The sequence below is a fragment of the Poecile atricapillus genome, chromosome 2, assembly GCF_030490865.1.
Source record: "Poecile atricapillus isolate bPoeAtr1 chromosome 2, bPoeAtr1.hap1, whole genome shotgun sequence".
In the NCBI taxonomy this organism is placed as follows: domain Eukaryota; kingdom Metazoa; phylum Chordata; class Aves; order Passeriformes; family Paridae; genus Poecile; species Poecile atricapillus.
In genome coordinates, this window is record NC_081250.1 from 134,209,342 (window position 1) to 134,223,653 (window position 14,312).

At 35.0% G+C, this 14,312-nt stretch overlaps 1 protein-coding gene across 37 annotated transcripts in view; it reads left to right on the forward strand.

Annotated features, from left to right (window-relative positions):
- Positions 1-14,312, forward strand: part of RIMS2 (regulating synaptic membrane exocytosis 2) — a 447,907-nt gene that overhangs the window by 349,789 nt on the left and 83,806 nt on the right. For 15 of the 37 annotated variants that reach the window (XM_058833029.1, XM_058833034.1, XM_058833023.1 and 12 more), the window contains one exon: positions 6,940-7,040. The exons of 21 other annotated variants lie outside the window; for them this stretch is intronic. In XM_058833029.1, the coding sequence (XP_058689012.1) occupies positions 6,940-7,040 (101 nt within the window). Of the gene's footprint in view, positions 1-1,894; positions 1,931-6,939; positions 7,041-14,312 lie in introns of all 37 variants that reach the window. One more of the 37 variants, XM_058833022.1, reaches the window with a different exon arrangement.

Sequence of the window (14,312 nt, forward strand, 5' to 3'; positions counted from 1 at the left end):
AGGTTTCAAACTCCTTTATTTTGACAATGTATTTATTTAAAGATTCATGTTTGAAAGACATCAAGACATAAGGTTGAATGGACTTCTAGGCATCTTAAAAAATTAATTACCCTATATAGTATAAGATTTCTGTATTAAGATAATATTTAGGCAAAGTAAAGATTTCATTATGCATATGGACTAAGAAATGTCATCATTCTCTCTGAGCTCAAGCTCAAAGGTGTTTTAATGACTCAATTCACTTTCCCCTATTATGCATTATGTTGGATCAGTGGTATTGCTATCAAATTGCTTTCTGCTTTAGAAAGTAATGCAACAGTAGAAAAAATTGTATTTGTAGATTTTATATTCATCACAGAATTTTAAAAGTAGAAGAAAAATTGAAAAAATTGAAAGGTTGAAAAGCAATCAAAACTATCATTCTCTGCTATTTTCATAGCATTATCCACAGCCCACAGAGATAGTAAGGCCAGGCTGCCTAAAGGCCAACTCAGAAGAATGCAAAATGCCATATTTAAAAATGGTATAGAGTATGGGGCAGGAAAGGTTAGGGAATGGGAGAAGTTCCAAGAACTGATTTAATACCCACTGATTTCTGAAAGTGCAGGTTTATGACCTGCCATATCTGTTTCCCATTGATTTGCCTAACAGTTCCACTAGAAATTCCCAGCAGAACAATAATTTTGATCCCACACATGATAGGAAGCCAGATCTATTGAAGTGTAGCATATTATTTATACTCTCTGCAGTATAAATAATCTTTTCCTTCTTTTGGTTCTACCTTACTTGACTATGATTTCTCTCCGAGTCTGACTTCGTCCTCTGCTTTGATACCCACCTACAAAATGTTATTTCCTTATAATACAACAGCTCTGTTTTCCTCTTCAGTCTGTACTGTAAATTCAATCATAATTTTTTGAGCAATCATCAATAACCAATAACTCTGGAAAAATATTTATTTCTAGTAATGCATACTATTTTTGTTATGTAGCTTGGGGGCTGTTGCTCCATATTCACGGGATTGTTTTAATTGAATTTAATATAATTTTGAAAAGGAAACAGAATCTAAGTCAATGTATTTCTAATTAAAGTAAATTTAATTTGACTTAAAATTCTTTCACATTTACCCAAACTGGATTTCAGGTTATTTATGAGCTGCCACATTATTTGATAGGGATCTGATGTATTTTCATTTCTTTGTGACAGAAAAGTGCCCTGAGCCGTTTACAGCCTTTGATATGCATTCAGAGCATTTGTTGGTGTCAGTCAGATAAGTTTATGTGCATGAACTGGGCTCTGAGTATTGATTTTAGTGTCTTTTTTTCTTGGTAATTTTTAACTCTAAGACAAGTTACAGTAATATCATTATTAAACCTTTTAACCTGTAGAAGCTATGAGAATTGATTAAACCAATGAAGATTCAAAGTAATTGCCAAAACCCATTCTGATGCATTCAGCTTTTATGCCTGAACCATTAGACTGTATCTCGTATGTGCACTGCATAAAAACTACAGCACAAGCAAATTTGTTTTATTTCTGTTATTGTGTCATCCTGATCAAGGAAACTGTAAAGGAACTCTACCTGACACCTGCCTTGCTCTCTCTTTCTTGAGTTAATGATTCTGGAAGTGCACAAAATACCCATGGGTTCCCTTCAGTAAACGTTCAGCAGGAGTACACAAATATACACACTAGCATGCAGTGAATATGCCTCTAGATTTAGAGCACCATACTTGGTTGGTTGACTAAATTCTTCAAGTTATATTAATTTGGTGAGTTTTGTTAATGTTTTCCTTTTTAATGCATTTTTATATTACTTTTATTATTATTTCTGCATTTTTTTCTCTCCCCCTCTTTTTTTTTTGTTTTACATATTGCTTTCATTTGTTTGTAGAAGAAAAGAAAACAGATCCAGAGAATGGGGATACAGGTAGGGTGACTTATTAAAAATATTTTTCTGTTTTTCCCTTAAATTATTTGATCTGTTATGTTTAGGCAAATATGTAGCAAAGAGTTGGAGTGCAATTTTGATGTATTTTGCGGATTTCAAAATAGACACTAGGAAATGGAAACTAAGAAAGGATTTTCTCAAATGTATTTCCTTTGCTATTTTAAGGATGTCAAATAAGGGTGAGAAATGATAAGAAAGAGACTAGAATCAGCTAAATGCAGATATTATACACTTTAAGACCTCTGTTATGTCCTCCCCTCTCCAAGCACAGAGGGTGCTCACCTGCACACATTTTTCTGCTCTATTACAAGTTTCTGGTTTCCAAGATATCAATGTTACTTTAGTCCCTGCAAAATGAGTTTTTTCCCCATTCCTTAGTGGCTGTGCCTCCCAAATTTTCTATTCCTTTTGTCCGTATGTGTTTAAAACTAAATCTGTTCTAATATTATAAGGGAAACTCCACTCTTCTTCTTCAGATTCCCTTTAACTCTTTGTGCCACAGAAGCCTCACTGTACATCAAACTCCTCTTCCTAACTCAGATCCCAGTATAGGATCTCCAACACCAGCATCTCTAGGAACTGGGATGTTTTAGTAAGTCCCACTGGAGAAGACAATGAAAGAAAGAACGAAAAAGCAGAGGTCCCAGCTGGATTCATTGTGATTTTTAACCAGATAGGTTTGCCTTAGGCTGAGTTGGATGATAAGGCCAGTTTGTTGTCCCTTTTGTTTCTGGTGTGGATCACAGGCTATGAGCTGAAGAGTCTTACCCTAGAGAGTAGCCAATATTTGACCTGAAGGGCAAATCACATTCTTTAGCTCCAGGCTGAATTCAATGATTGCTTATCTCCCTGTAAAACTGTGACTGAGCAGCTGAGGGGTTAGGAAAAGTTAGGTATTAATCAAATCACTGATTACAGCCCTTTGATTTAATGGTGAAGTAGCTGAATCTTATTTCATCTTAGCTTATTTCAAGTTAAAACATAAAAATAATGATTTTTATTTGAAGCTGAAGCAGTGATTTTAGTGCCTGTCTTGAGTCCTGTTGTAGGAATGGAATTATACGGCCATCACCTGGACCATGGTATGAATTATGTGGATCTTACTTCAACAGGGCTTATCCCTAGCTTTCACTTCAGTAAAAGAATCAAGCAGAGTTCCTATTCTTCCTATGTTTAATAGGCAATTGTAGTGACAGCTTAAGCTGGATTTCTCTTAACTGGGGCCCTGCCTGTTGCTTGTTACTGGTTTCTATAGTCTCTGTAGGTGGGTTCATTTTCTGATTGCACTCCTGCTCATCCAGTCCTCTTTGCAGCATCTGGGGTCTTCTCTTCTGATTTACTCCCACAGCCTCCAGGCACCCCTTTGTCTGTGTCTTGAGGAAGTTCCCTACTTTTGTTATAAACTATCCTATAGCTGAAGTTGAAATGATAGTTCATTGTCTAGTGGTTACATATCCATAGATAAAAACAAGAGTCAAATTCATGTGGCTGAAGGTTTAGCTTGCTACAGTCACTAGAGCTAAGCTCTAGCACAAGCCTCTCACTGCGGTCCTTGTGGATCTGACAAATTACAGGGCTGCACTGCACAGTCCTTCTGTGCCTTACTCAGGCATTTCAGGAGTCTTCTCTCTGTAGTTATATTGCTTTCCCTCAGCACGTTCTCTTCTGAAAATATGAGGAATGGCTGGTAATGAATCAGCAGTTGTCTCCCTGTCAGCCAGGAATTGCCTTGTGCCCATGAAAACCCCACTGAACTAACCTTCAGGCCATGGGTTTTTAATGTTAGAGAGTTCAAAATCAAAACTCCGGGCAATGACCCCAGTTTTGTCTGGTGAGCAGCACCAGGCTTTGTTCTTCCCTTCAGTCTTATTTTTTGTGTTTATATGGCTGGAATTTGAGTGACTCATTGGATATTTCTGTTGGAGGCACAACTGCTGTTTATAAGCAAAATTCTACAAGGATGTTCAAGCAGAGATGAACTCATTTTACCTGATTGGTTGCCTACACTTTGATACACTGGCAAGTCTTCAGAATGTCAAAAGCAGCTTTAACTTTTATAGTGCCAGTCTTTATAGTCCTGCAAATGTGTTCCACTGGGCTCCAGCTCAGGATCTAATAACACAAGGGCTCACTCAGCCTTGAGTGATTCAGGTGTGTGAAAGCTTATGCTCCTACATTTTAACCACTATTGATAACTAATGGTTAGATTCAGGTTACTCCTGGTTTGTTGACACATGCTCCATGAACAGCTCCTGGCTGCAATGGAGTCCTTAGGATAGGACTGATGTTCTACCTTGGTTACCAAACTCATGTTAAAAGCTGAAGCTTCTTATGCACCCAGAACTCTCTAGAAGTATTTTCTGCTCCTGCTAAACCCTCCCACATGGGTGTCAGCTAAGCAGAGATATGCCAGCAGAAGTGGAGGTGATGCTAGCCCTGCATTCCCACCACTTAGTGTGCCATGATTTCATGCTGGACCACAGGAATGGGAAGTGCCATGACACTCTTTCAACCTTTCCTACTGCCACGCAGGTCACAGCTGCCTCATGCTGGAGTTGCAGTGAGCTCAGCCCGGGGCACACAGTAACCCTGCGCTCTCTTCCTGCATGTCACTTCCATGTACAGTAGAACCGGAGCTATCTTCTGCATCATGAACTATCCACTGCCCTCGGGTTTTCCTCTTTTTGCACATAAGAATTCACTCACTTGTTAAAGACAGTTTCAAAAATGCAGAGGAAGTTAGATTTTCCCTTAATAAGATTTTATGGAAATTGAATAATTTTTTTTTCAAATTTTTTCTGTCTTGTTTTTCTCTTGAGAGAAAATAAGCTACAGATTTTGCTTGTTTTGTTGCAGAGGACTCACACCAAGACCTTCTATCTTATGCTCCCCTTTTGAGTGGCATATTTTTTACAAATCATAGGCAAATGAATTTGTAGAAATCTAACTTTCACTTTGGCAACTGATCATAGATAAGAATGAATATTTTCTCAAGTAATTGTGGAATTTCTAATTTATGCTCAAGAATTGTTATTTCTTCACTTGCAATTTCCTGAAATTTGGCAGAATGTCTGCAGACAAAGAAAACATGCCATGATTTCATAATAAAACATAAGAAAAATTGAAAAGATTTTCCTTTCTGTGAAAAATGTCTCCTTTCTTACATTACTGAAAAATGGCAAGAAGATTTTGATTTCAGCAGAAAATTATTTCTTTCTTTGAGAGGAGACCTGGAATATTTTACTAAAAAAAAAAAAGGGTTACTTCTGTCATTGAAAAAAAGAGAATGTTTTCCAGTGTAAAGTTTTTCTTTCCAAGAGAAAAAAAAAAGTAGAGTTTTTAAAACTAGATCCTAAAAAAGTCACTTCATCTTAATGATAAATTGACAAACACTGCTGTGGGTTCTATATTGGTTGAGGAAAATTATGATAGGAAAAATGAACTGCATTTTATTTTAGAAATTTTCACCTGCTTCTCTCTTTTTAATTTTTTTCTCTCTTTAAAACACCATTTATTTTTCTTATTAATTTTTCTTAATTTTAATTTTTTTAGATTTTAATTTCTCTTCGAATTTTTGATGAAATCTTTTCTTTTGTGTTGTTGTTAGATGTAAAGATAGAGAGTTAGAATACAAAAACTTGAAGCCAGAGTGTTTATAGAGGACAGAACAGCTTAGTGTTTTTGAACTCCCACTTCCTTTTACCTCTTCTCCTTCCAGATTTCCTAGTAAGTGCTGCAACATCTACCTGGCAGCTCTCATAGTATGTGCTACTACCCTTATTGTTCTCAAGAAGGAAAATACAAAGCTGAGAGGCCCAGGTTCTGTGCAGAGCCCCACTTTGCTGTTAGATTATGACTTACAACTGAGGTTTAGAGTTTAAAACAGGTTTCTGTAGTACACTGGAATCTAATAATCTCACATCAGTTTCATAAATATAGTTCATATTGCTCAATACATGCAATATACAGAAATTTTTATTTATGATTAGTGGGATTCTGAAATTTTAATCCTAGACAACTTTTACATTAAAATTATGGTCAGTTAAAGACAAATGTCAGTCAAAATGAATGCTTTTTAGCATTCGGTGGATAATGATTTATTCTTGACTTATACGAGGTTTAAGTGGAAAAGAATCAAATTTATGTGTGTATGACAGCTAATAATATTTGGTTTGAAAATCGTTTCTGAGCTGTTGGCTTACTTTCATTTTTCTATTTCTTAGTCTTCCACCTCAGCTTTGGCACTGATTTCTTTATTATTTTACACTGTAAATTACAGTATTTCAGTACCAGTTTGTTGAAACCAGCTACTGCCTGGGTCACGTAGTGAGACCCATCCCTGACTGAAACTAACCACGTGCTTTATCCAAGAAGAGTGAATCCTGAAATTGTTCTTGAAGCTGTGTTTCATTAGAATGTAATACAGTGATGCCACTGGGTGGCTCTTTAAGATTCCTTTAGTCTTTCTTTGAATTTTTTGAGCATACTAAAATATACTCAAATAGTAAATGGAAGGTCTGCTAGTCTGTGGGTGTTACTTGATTATTAATTTTGATATGTCAGACTATAATAAATGCAGAACCAGAATCTCTACCCAAAATAAGCAGGTTATCTTTGCATTCCTCCTTGTTAAATAAAAGACTCAATTTCCCTTGAATATTCTTGAAATAGCAAAATTATATTCTGTGAAAACATTGTGTTTCATTTATATTGATTTTTTCTCACAAAGTTGGCTTCATTTGAATTGTGTAGATAATACAACACTTATTAAGATTCTGCTGAAATACTTATCTGCTATTTTCCTCCTGTTACAACTTTTTGATTTTCTGCAAAATCATCATTCAGGAACTAAAATTACATGCACAGAATTTAAGTAAATCAAATTTCATCTCTTTCTGTTAAAACTTCCATGAGCATAATTTTAACCTTGGAAATGATGACTGTTTGTGTACTTATTTCCTTTTTTTCTTCTGTTTTTAACTTAACAGGTGCAATGGATGTAGAAGAAAGGAGTCGCCAAATGAAAATGAACAAGTACAAACAGGTAGCAGGATCAGATTCCAGGCTGGAACAAGATTATCATACTAAGGCAAGGGAGTTTTGTTTTGAAAAGCAACAAAATATGCTAAAGGGAAATATCCAACATCCTATTAGAAAGTAATAGATGAGTGCCAGGTTGTTTCTTCAGTAAGAGTTTCTTGTGTGTCTATAATAAAATTTTGGAAATGTGCAGCGAAACACTTAACACACAGTGGTCTTGATTATTAAATTTAAGAAGGATAAGTTAAAGCAAATGAAAGAAGCAGTATAATTGTCTATCAGAGTGAACAGTAGTGCCATGATTTAAGAACTCTAAGAGAAGGAAAAAAGATATTTATTGAGTGATGGATGGCATGAGTTATTGAAACTTGTTCATGGCTTTCATATAGTTGAACAGAGAGTTATCTTGATCTGTTGAAAACTGGAAGATGCAGTGTTATAGTTTAATAGTGGCTTTTTAGCACTTGGAAAAGTGTTTTATAAACCAACAAAAGCTTTCATCCCAATTGTGGCAGAGTGCCAAGAATCTGAATATCTACATAGCAGTGTAACCTTAAATGTATTATCCAAAATTTCCTGCTATCTGGAGCAGGGTCATGTCATATAGACTGTGTTAATTAAAATAATCAAGATATTTTCAATTTAAATTTCTATTATACAAAAATAATTTAGTGTCCTCTAAAAGACTTCATTAATTTAGGTCGCATTTTAAGTGGAAAACACGAGATTTCTGACCTATAAAATCTGGCTGAGGAAAAGATGTCTGGTTTATAATTTTATTTCCAGGTTGTTTTTCCTTGCTCCCAGGATTGGCAAAGCTACTGCAAAATGAGACATTTAGTATTTGAATGCAAATAAAACATCAAATATTAATTATTAATTATAATTATTAATTTTGCAGATAATGTAGTCGAATACACTTGATATAATTACTTTCTAGAATATACATTTCATTATGGGAAAATAGAAGTGCTTTAGTAAAGTCCATTTCCAAATGGAAAGCCCTGTTAATGAAAATAGAATTGACAAAACCAAGACCATGAAAATGGCTTAAGATGATTTAAAACTCTGTAGATGTGCTGCATGGTTATTTGGGTATTTTGCAAATGTAGTTTTAACTGCAAAGAGCATAGGAATGTTTATGAACATGTAAGAGGGACTTGGATACTGTTTAGCTGTTTCTTTTATTTTGGCACTTATGGCAAAGTGTTTCTCTGTTGTTGGCTTTGAAAGGTGTTGCCTTTGAGAGATGAGTGTAATACTGTCAGTGGACCTTATGGGAAGTGTTGTGATTGTATGTACCACAAAAATATGACTTTCATGTATTGTATGTACAACCAGAGTTAATCTGCTTATTTTCCTGCTCCCCCAATGCTTAACTGAAATTTGAGTCAGAAGTAGGACTGGTGCAGATTAAATTGGTTCTCATGTAAAGGAGTTAGAACATGACTACCTAAGGAAGTATTTTCCACCCTTGTTTTTCCATTTCACCTACACCATTGGTGTACTGGGCCTCACTCTACATCTTCTATCTTTTTAATTAAAGTTTTACCTTCAGTATTATTGGAATGTATTAAAGAGGAAAATTATAAATGGAATTATTTTATGAATATGGCGGTTTTATTTATTGCACACATCAAACAATGTCTCCATAAATAAACAGTTAATTTTCTCTTCTGCTTAAGTGTAGTTTCAGTGCTTGAAAATGAGTTTAAAATATTTATTCTATCAACGAACCTGTGCAACTAGACACTGAATATTCACATATATATAGTTATTCAACATGCATTCTTAAAATTGTGTAGTTTCAAAGCCATGTGAGAACCATAACTCTCATAAGCCATATGAGAGGTCTGTCTTCACCTTTTTAATACCACTGCTTCAATTTCCCTTAATTAAATTTCTATATTATCTTGAGACAGAAAATGAGTCAGTAAAACTTATCTACCTGGTTTCTACAAAAATTCTTTTGGAATCATGAACTGAAGCACATATGTTGAATGCAGACTGAAATGTTCTGTACAGAGTACAGTGACTGATTTTTTTAGACTTCTTAACTGGCACAAGCAGGCACTCATGAGTGCCATGCCTGAGAAAGATGTTATTAAGTAGTCATTAAGCCACATTCAGGAAAGCCAGCACATAGAATTTTCTTTTACCTTTTCTGTTCTATTTCTTTCCTTAAATAGACATCAACAGGTCAACAGCATCTTTATGTCCCTCTTGATTACTTTAAGTTAAGAGAAAATATCCAATATCCTTCTTTGCTGAGAAGGCAAAAGCTATAAAAGTAGAAGTTCTAATAAATATTGAAATATATTTTATTTTCTTCCTCATGATTGATAAAGATTGTATTTCTATTATTCTTATTCATGCCTCATTATTCTTGGAACAATAATTATTCTGCTTCCATAATATTTTGTATACATTAGTTTAGCAGGGTGCAAAAGACTTACTTCCTTAAATAAGGAAATAAGGAAATAAGCTTCCTTCAGAAGCTGCTGAGGTGTGGTTTCAGGACAGACATATGGAAAGCAAGTAATATATTAACTTTCATATAAATATTTACAGCTAAGCAGATAAGAGAAGGCACTAAGGATTAAATAAATTAATTTCTGGTTTTGAAACTATTTATTTCTGCTTATTGGGTACTAGTAAACTTGTACTAAATAGGATATATACTAAAGTCTGAATTGCAGTGCTGGTAGATGCTGACATACTGGAAAACCTAAATTATGGAAATAAAGGGAAAATGCTCAGTAGAACAAGAGTGTTCCACCAGAGGCAAAATTAGCCATTTACCATACTCTACAACACCAGTCTGCTTTGTGTAATTTCCCTCAAGAATCTGTGACTAGTTTATTTTTTGCATAAGAACTAAGCTTCCCGGTTCTAAGTTGTTAAGCCAGATGTACTGTGAAGAGGGAAGGGCCAGGATGGGAGCTGAGCGAGGCACAGGCTGGACTCACATAGTTCACATTTTGTAAAACTGGCCTTTGGAGTCGCTTCCCAAACTACCTCATCAAACCTCTCTGAACCTCTCTGCCTTGCCTTCTGCTTCATACTCTCACCATTCAACAAATTGGTAGTACTATGTTTGGTGAGCAGCATCTTCCCCTGGCCATTCCCACCAGTGCTCAGATTCAGGAATTCCTGCAAATTTAGGATGAAGGCTGTGAGAAGTCCTGTCATTACTCTCTCCTCACCCCATGACTTGAACATGCACAGTGGATCAGCTGAGGAGAGTTAAAAAGCTTTATTGCTACTGAGAAAAAAAGAGAGAAGATACTCCTGGTGCATAGAACGCTAGAAGTGTTTGCAGTCAGTGTGAAATCAGTGTAGAATCAAGAGAGAATTCCATTTACTCTGGCTAATATTAGCCACTACAGAGAAGTCTGATCACTGATGTCAAACTAAAGGGAGCTGGATTTGCATAGGAGTTGCAACAGTGAAAAACTATGGCTTTCTTTAGGAACAAAGGTAAAACAGAGCCTGACAACTAGCTGACACAGATTTAAACCTCTAAGTATCTTGAGACTCATTTTATTTGTTTTATTAAGGAAAAAAAAATCATGACCTACAAAAAGGCAGAGAAATCCAGTTACATAATATAGCAATTAGTAATAGTCAGTAATGCAGTAATTAGTAATAGAGTATGTTAGAGCAACAAGAAATAAAGTTGGGATAAAAGAGGTAAAAGAGCAGATAAAAACTGGGTTTTTTTGCTGAACAAGCTTATTTAGCCAAATGTAACAAAGAGTACATTAAATATAGAATAATACAGAACATCAAAGAGGATTTCCTAACTCGACCTTTAATGATTCATATTGATGATAAGGCTGGAACTTTCTGCATCATCGGATGTATATAAAGCTGCAGTTCCTAATAATCAATAATCACAATTTAAGTTTAAGTTACAAGCATAATTCTCTGTGTTTGGAGAATAGTACTATAGGGCATGTTAGCATTCTACATTGTGATCTTCTAGCCTGATAACAAGACCAAGACAAATTAAGCTGTGGAAAAGGAGAGTCAAGCATGTCTTTAGCTTTTTGTAGTAATGTAGATGCAGCATGCAGACACAGAACAGCTGCAGCTCTTCAGAACGAGACACTTTGATTCAGCAATGAATCAAGTGCAACCTTATGGGATTTCTGTGTGACAGAATGTGAAAAAGGTAAGATCTGGAGGTGGAAGAGGCTGAATTTGAATGGCTCAGAAGCAGATCTCAACTGTAAGGTCTCGCAAAGTGCCAAAGATGCTGCCAAGAGCTGCCTTTTCCCTCTGAAACCTTCAGTAAGTAGTTGTGCCATAGGTACAGCTATGTGTGAAATCCTCTGACCTGTGCTGTTGACTGAAAGATTTCATTTAATGGTGTTTTGGGAATCCCTTTGTCTCCTCCTTAAAAATCCAAGCAGAGCAGTACACAGAGCAGCAAAGAGTACTAGCAGAAGCACTCACCACCTTTCTTCTTGAAACCCTTGTGGAGAAGGGAATTAAACAAACATTCAGCTAAAGGGATGTTGGGAACTTTGATATTTTGTTGCATATAAGCTGTATTAGATTTATATGGATTTTATATTGACACCTGGTTTAGAGTTCTTGGAGGATAATGAGATGCCTGGTAATAATTTGATAATTTATAATAATTATTAATATACCTCTTTGATCTTGTTGAATTGTTTCTTACAACTGATGCTGTTAAGGAAATTAGTTAGAAATATTCAAAATACTAAATACAAAATGGAGGCTATTTAGATATCCATATGCCCCCAAAACCGTTCATAAATTGTTTTGTATATATTTCTTTTTAACATACCAGTTTAAATTTTAAAATTTTATATATCTGGATAAAACTTGGAGAAACAAAATAATTTGAATGGAGATGTGATGGAGAATAATTAAAACAGCAAAGACTAGCACAGATAAGGCCACACACAAATATTCAGTGCAGTAAATTTCTGTAGAATGCCCATATAGCTAAGGGCCTAACTAGTGGAATTTGATAGGCTTACAAACGGGATGCAGTTCCTGGCATCTTCCCATTGCCCACCTGTACACCAATAAGGTCTTATCTTTGGAAAATAAACCAAACACCAATTAGACCAACTAATAATTTCCCAGGTGAGAAAACATGTTACTTATTGCTTGTTCCATGGATTTTGTGCATTCCTATGGACTAATGAGTATTGTACTTTGGGCCAGAAACTTGATAGCTCAGCCAGCTGGTCTGGAAGGACAGGTACTGTCACTGCCAACAACCCGTGAGTGCTCAAGGATTTCATTGTATTTTTAATATATATATATTTTTTTTTTTAATAAATTGCTGAAATGGAAGTTCTGGTTCCTCTAAGTACAGGATTTAAAGCTCAATTATAAGACTTAAAATATATATCTAGATGAAATAAATTCAGAATTCTAGAATTGAACTCTATATACATGGTAATGTAGAAAATACCTCTTCTTTCATTTCTATTTTCAACAAACTGTGTTTTGCTGATGTGTTAGAATTCATTTAGTGACTTTGAATATAGATGTGGGTTGCTGTGATTTCTAGTATTTTCTTCTTCAGTGAAAAATGTTCAAACTCTCATAAAATATTCCTGTTGCTGTCATTTTTCTTTTCCATTAAATTCAAGCATTCTTTTAATTTATTTTGGCTTTGATAATTTTGTCATTTATTTTTTTTAATCCTGAGTAGCCATGTCTATATCAGAAATTTAGGGTATTTTTAAATGTAACTGTGTTTTAATGTATTTTTAATGTTAACTGTGGTTAACAAAAGTTCTGCATTCACATATGATGATTGTGGCTGAAGTTTTAACATCTGAAAGGAGACTGATGTTGGCTGTCTTTAGCTGTTGACAGATACTTTCTGTTGTCACACATTTTCTTAGATTTTGTGTAAGCTTCTGTTGGTAATCATGTTTAGAAAGAAGAGGTTAAATGCATTATAGAATGTTATTTAAGCACCTTATAATTTTACAATAGATCTTAAAGAGAAAAAATGACCCCAAAAGTAAAAAAAAATGAACCCATCATTCTATTTTGGCTCTGAATTTTCATTAGTTATAAGAGTCAACAAGGAAAAAAAAAGAGCTTTCAATTGCAGATAATTGGGCTTTCATTAAAAAAGCACAAATTCTAAGTGTAACACAGTCTTTTGTTTTATAGCAATGAGTTGAATATTCTTTTGCAAAATGCAGGTGCTAATATACAGCAAATTTGATATAAAAAGCTTTCTGTAAAAGCCAGGTTCAATTGAGCATTGTAACCATTCCATTAATAATCACATTTTAAATTCACCTGGGTGATGTTTTGATCAACTTCCATCCAGATCAATCACTGCTATTTACCTTAAACCCTTTTATCCTTTCTATAATAGAATATATTTTCTTTTCTGAATGGCTTTATGCAGACAAGTGAATTGCTAAACTGTTAGTCTTTTGGTTCAGAGCAGCTGTCTTTTCATAGGAAACTCAATTATTTTTGTGTACATTTTTTATCTGAATTTAGGCTGTAAAGTTCCAAGATGCTATTGAACTAAGTGGCAATTATTGTGCAAAATAATGTGAATATGCTTGCATTAATTATTTAAGTTTTTCTGAAACTGATGTTATGCTGATAATAAGTGAGAACATATACAGGAAAAAAGAAGAAAAAAAACTAACTGGGAAATATGTACTAAATATCTGGGTGCCAATGAGTGGCAATCAAATATAGAGAATATATGAAGTTAATTGAATTGATGCAACAATCAGGGAACTCTAAGAAATGGGAATAATAATCAGTCATAACATTTATCACACAAGTTTGTGCTATTAATTTTGTGCCATGCAAATATGTACAAAAAAGTTATTATTCACATTTAAAATACAGGTCTAGAGTAATGGCTCCATGATGGAAACGGGCTTGCTAGATCAATTTTCTAGACTACTGACCTTGAAAATGCAGGAAAGTGTGGCACACACTTAGAAAGGACAGACCTAAAATCTCAGTGCAGAGCTTGCATGGAGCCTGCTTAAATGTGTAGGATTCAAAATGAACCATAGAATCATGGAATGGCCTGAGTTGGAATGCACCTTAAATATCATCTGCTTCCTATCCCTCTCCTTTGGGCAGGGTCACCTTCCACTAGACCAGGCTGCTCAAAGCTCCATCCAGCTGTGTCTTGATCACTTCCATGGATGGGGCATCCACAATTTCTCTGGGCAACCTTTTCCAGTGCCTCAACACCCTCACAGTAAAGAATTTCTTCCTAATATCTTATCTATTTTTTCAATTTAAAGCCATTACCCCTCATTCTATCACTACAAACTCT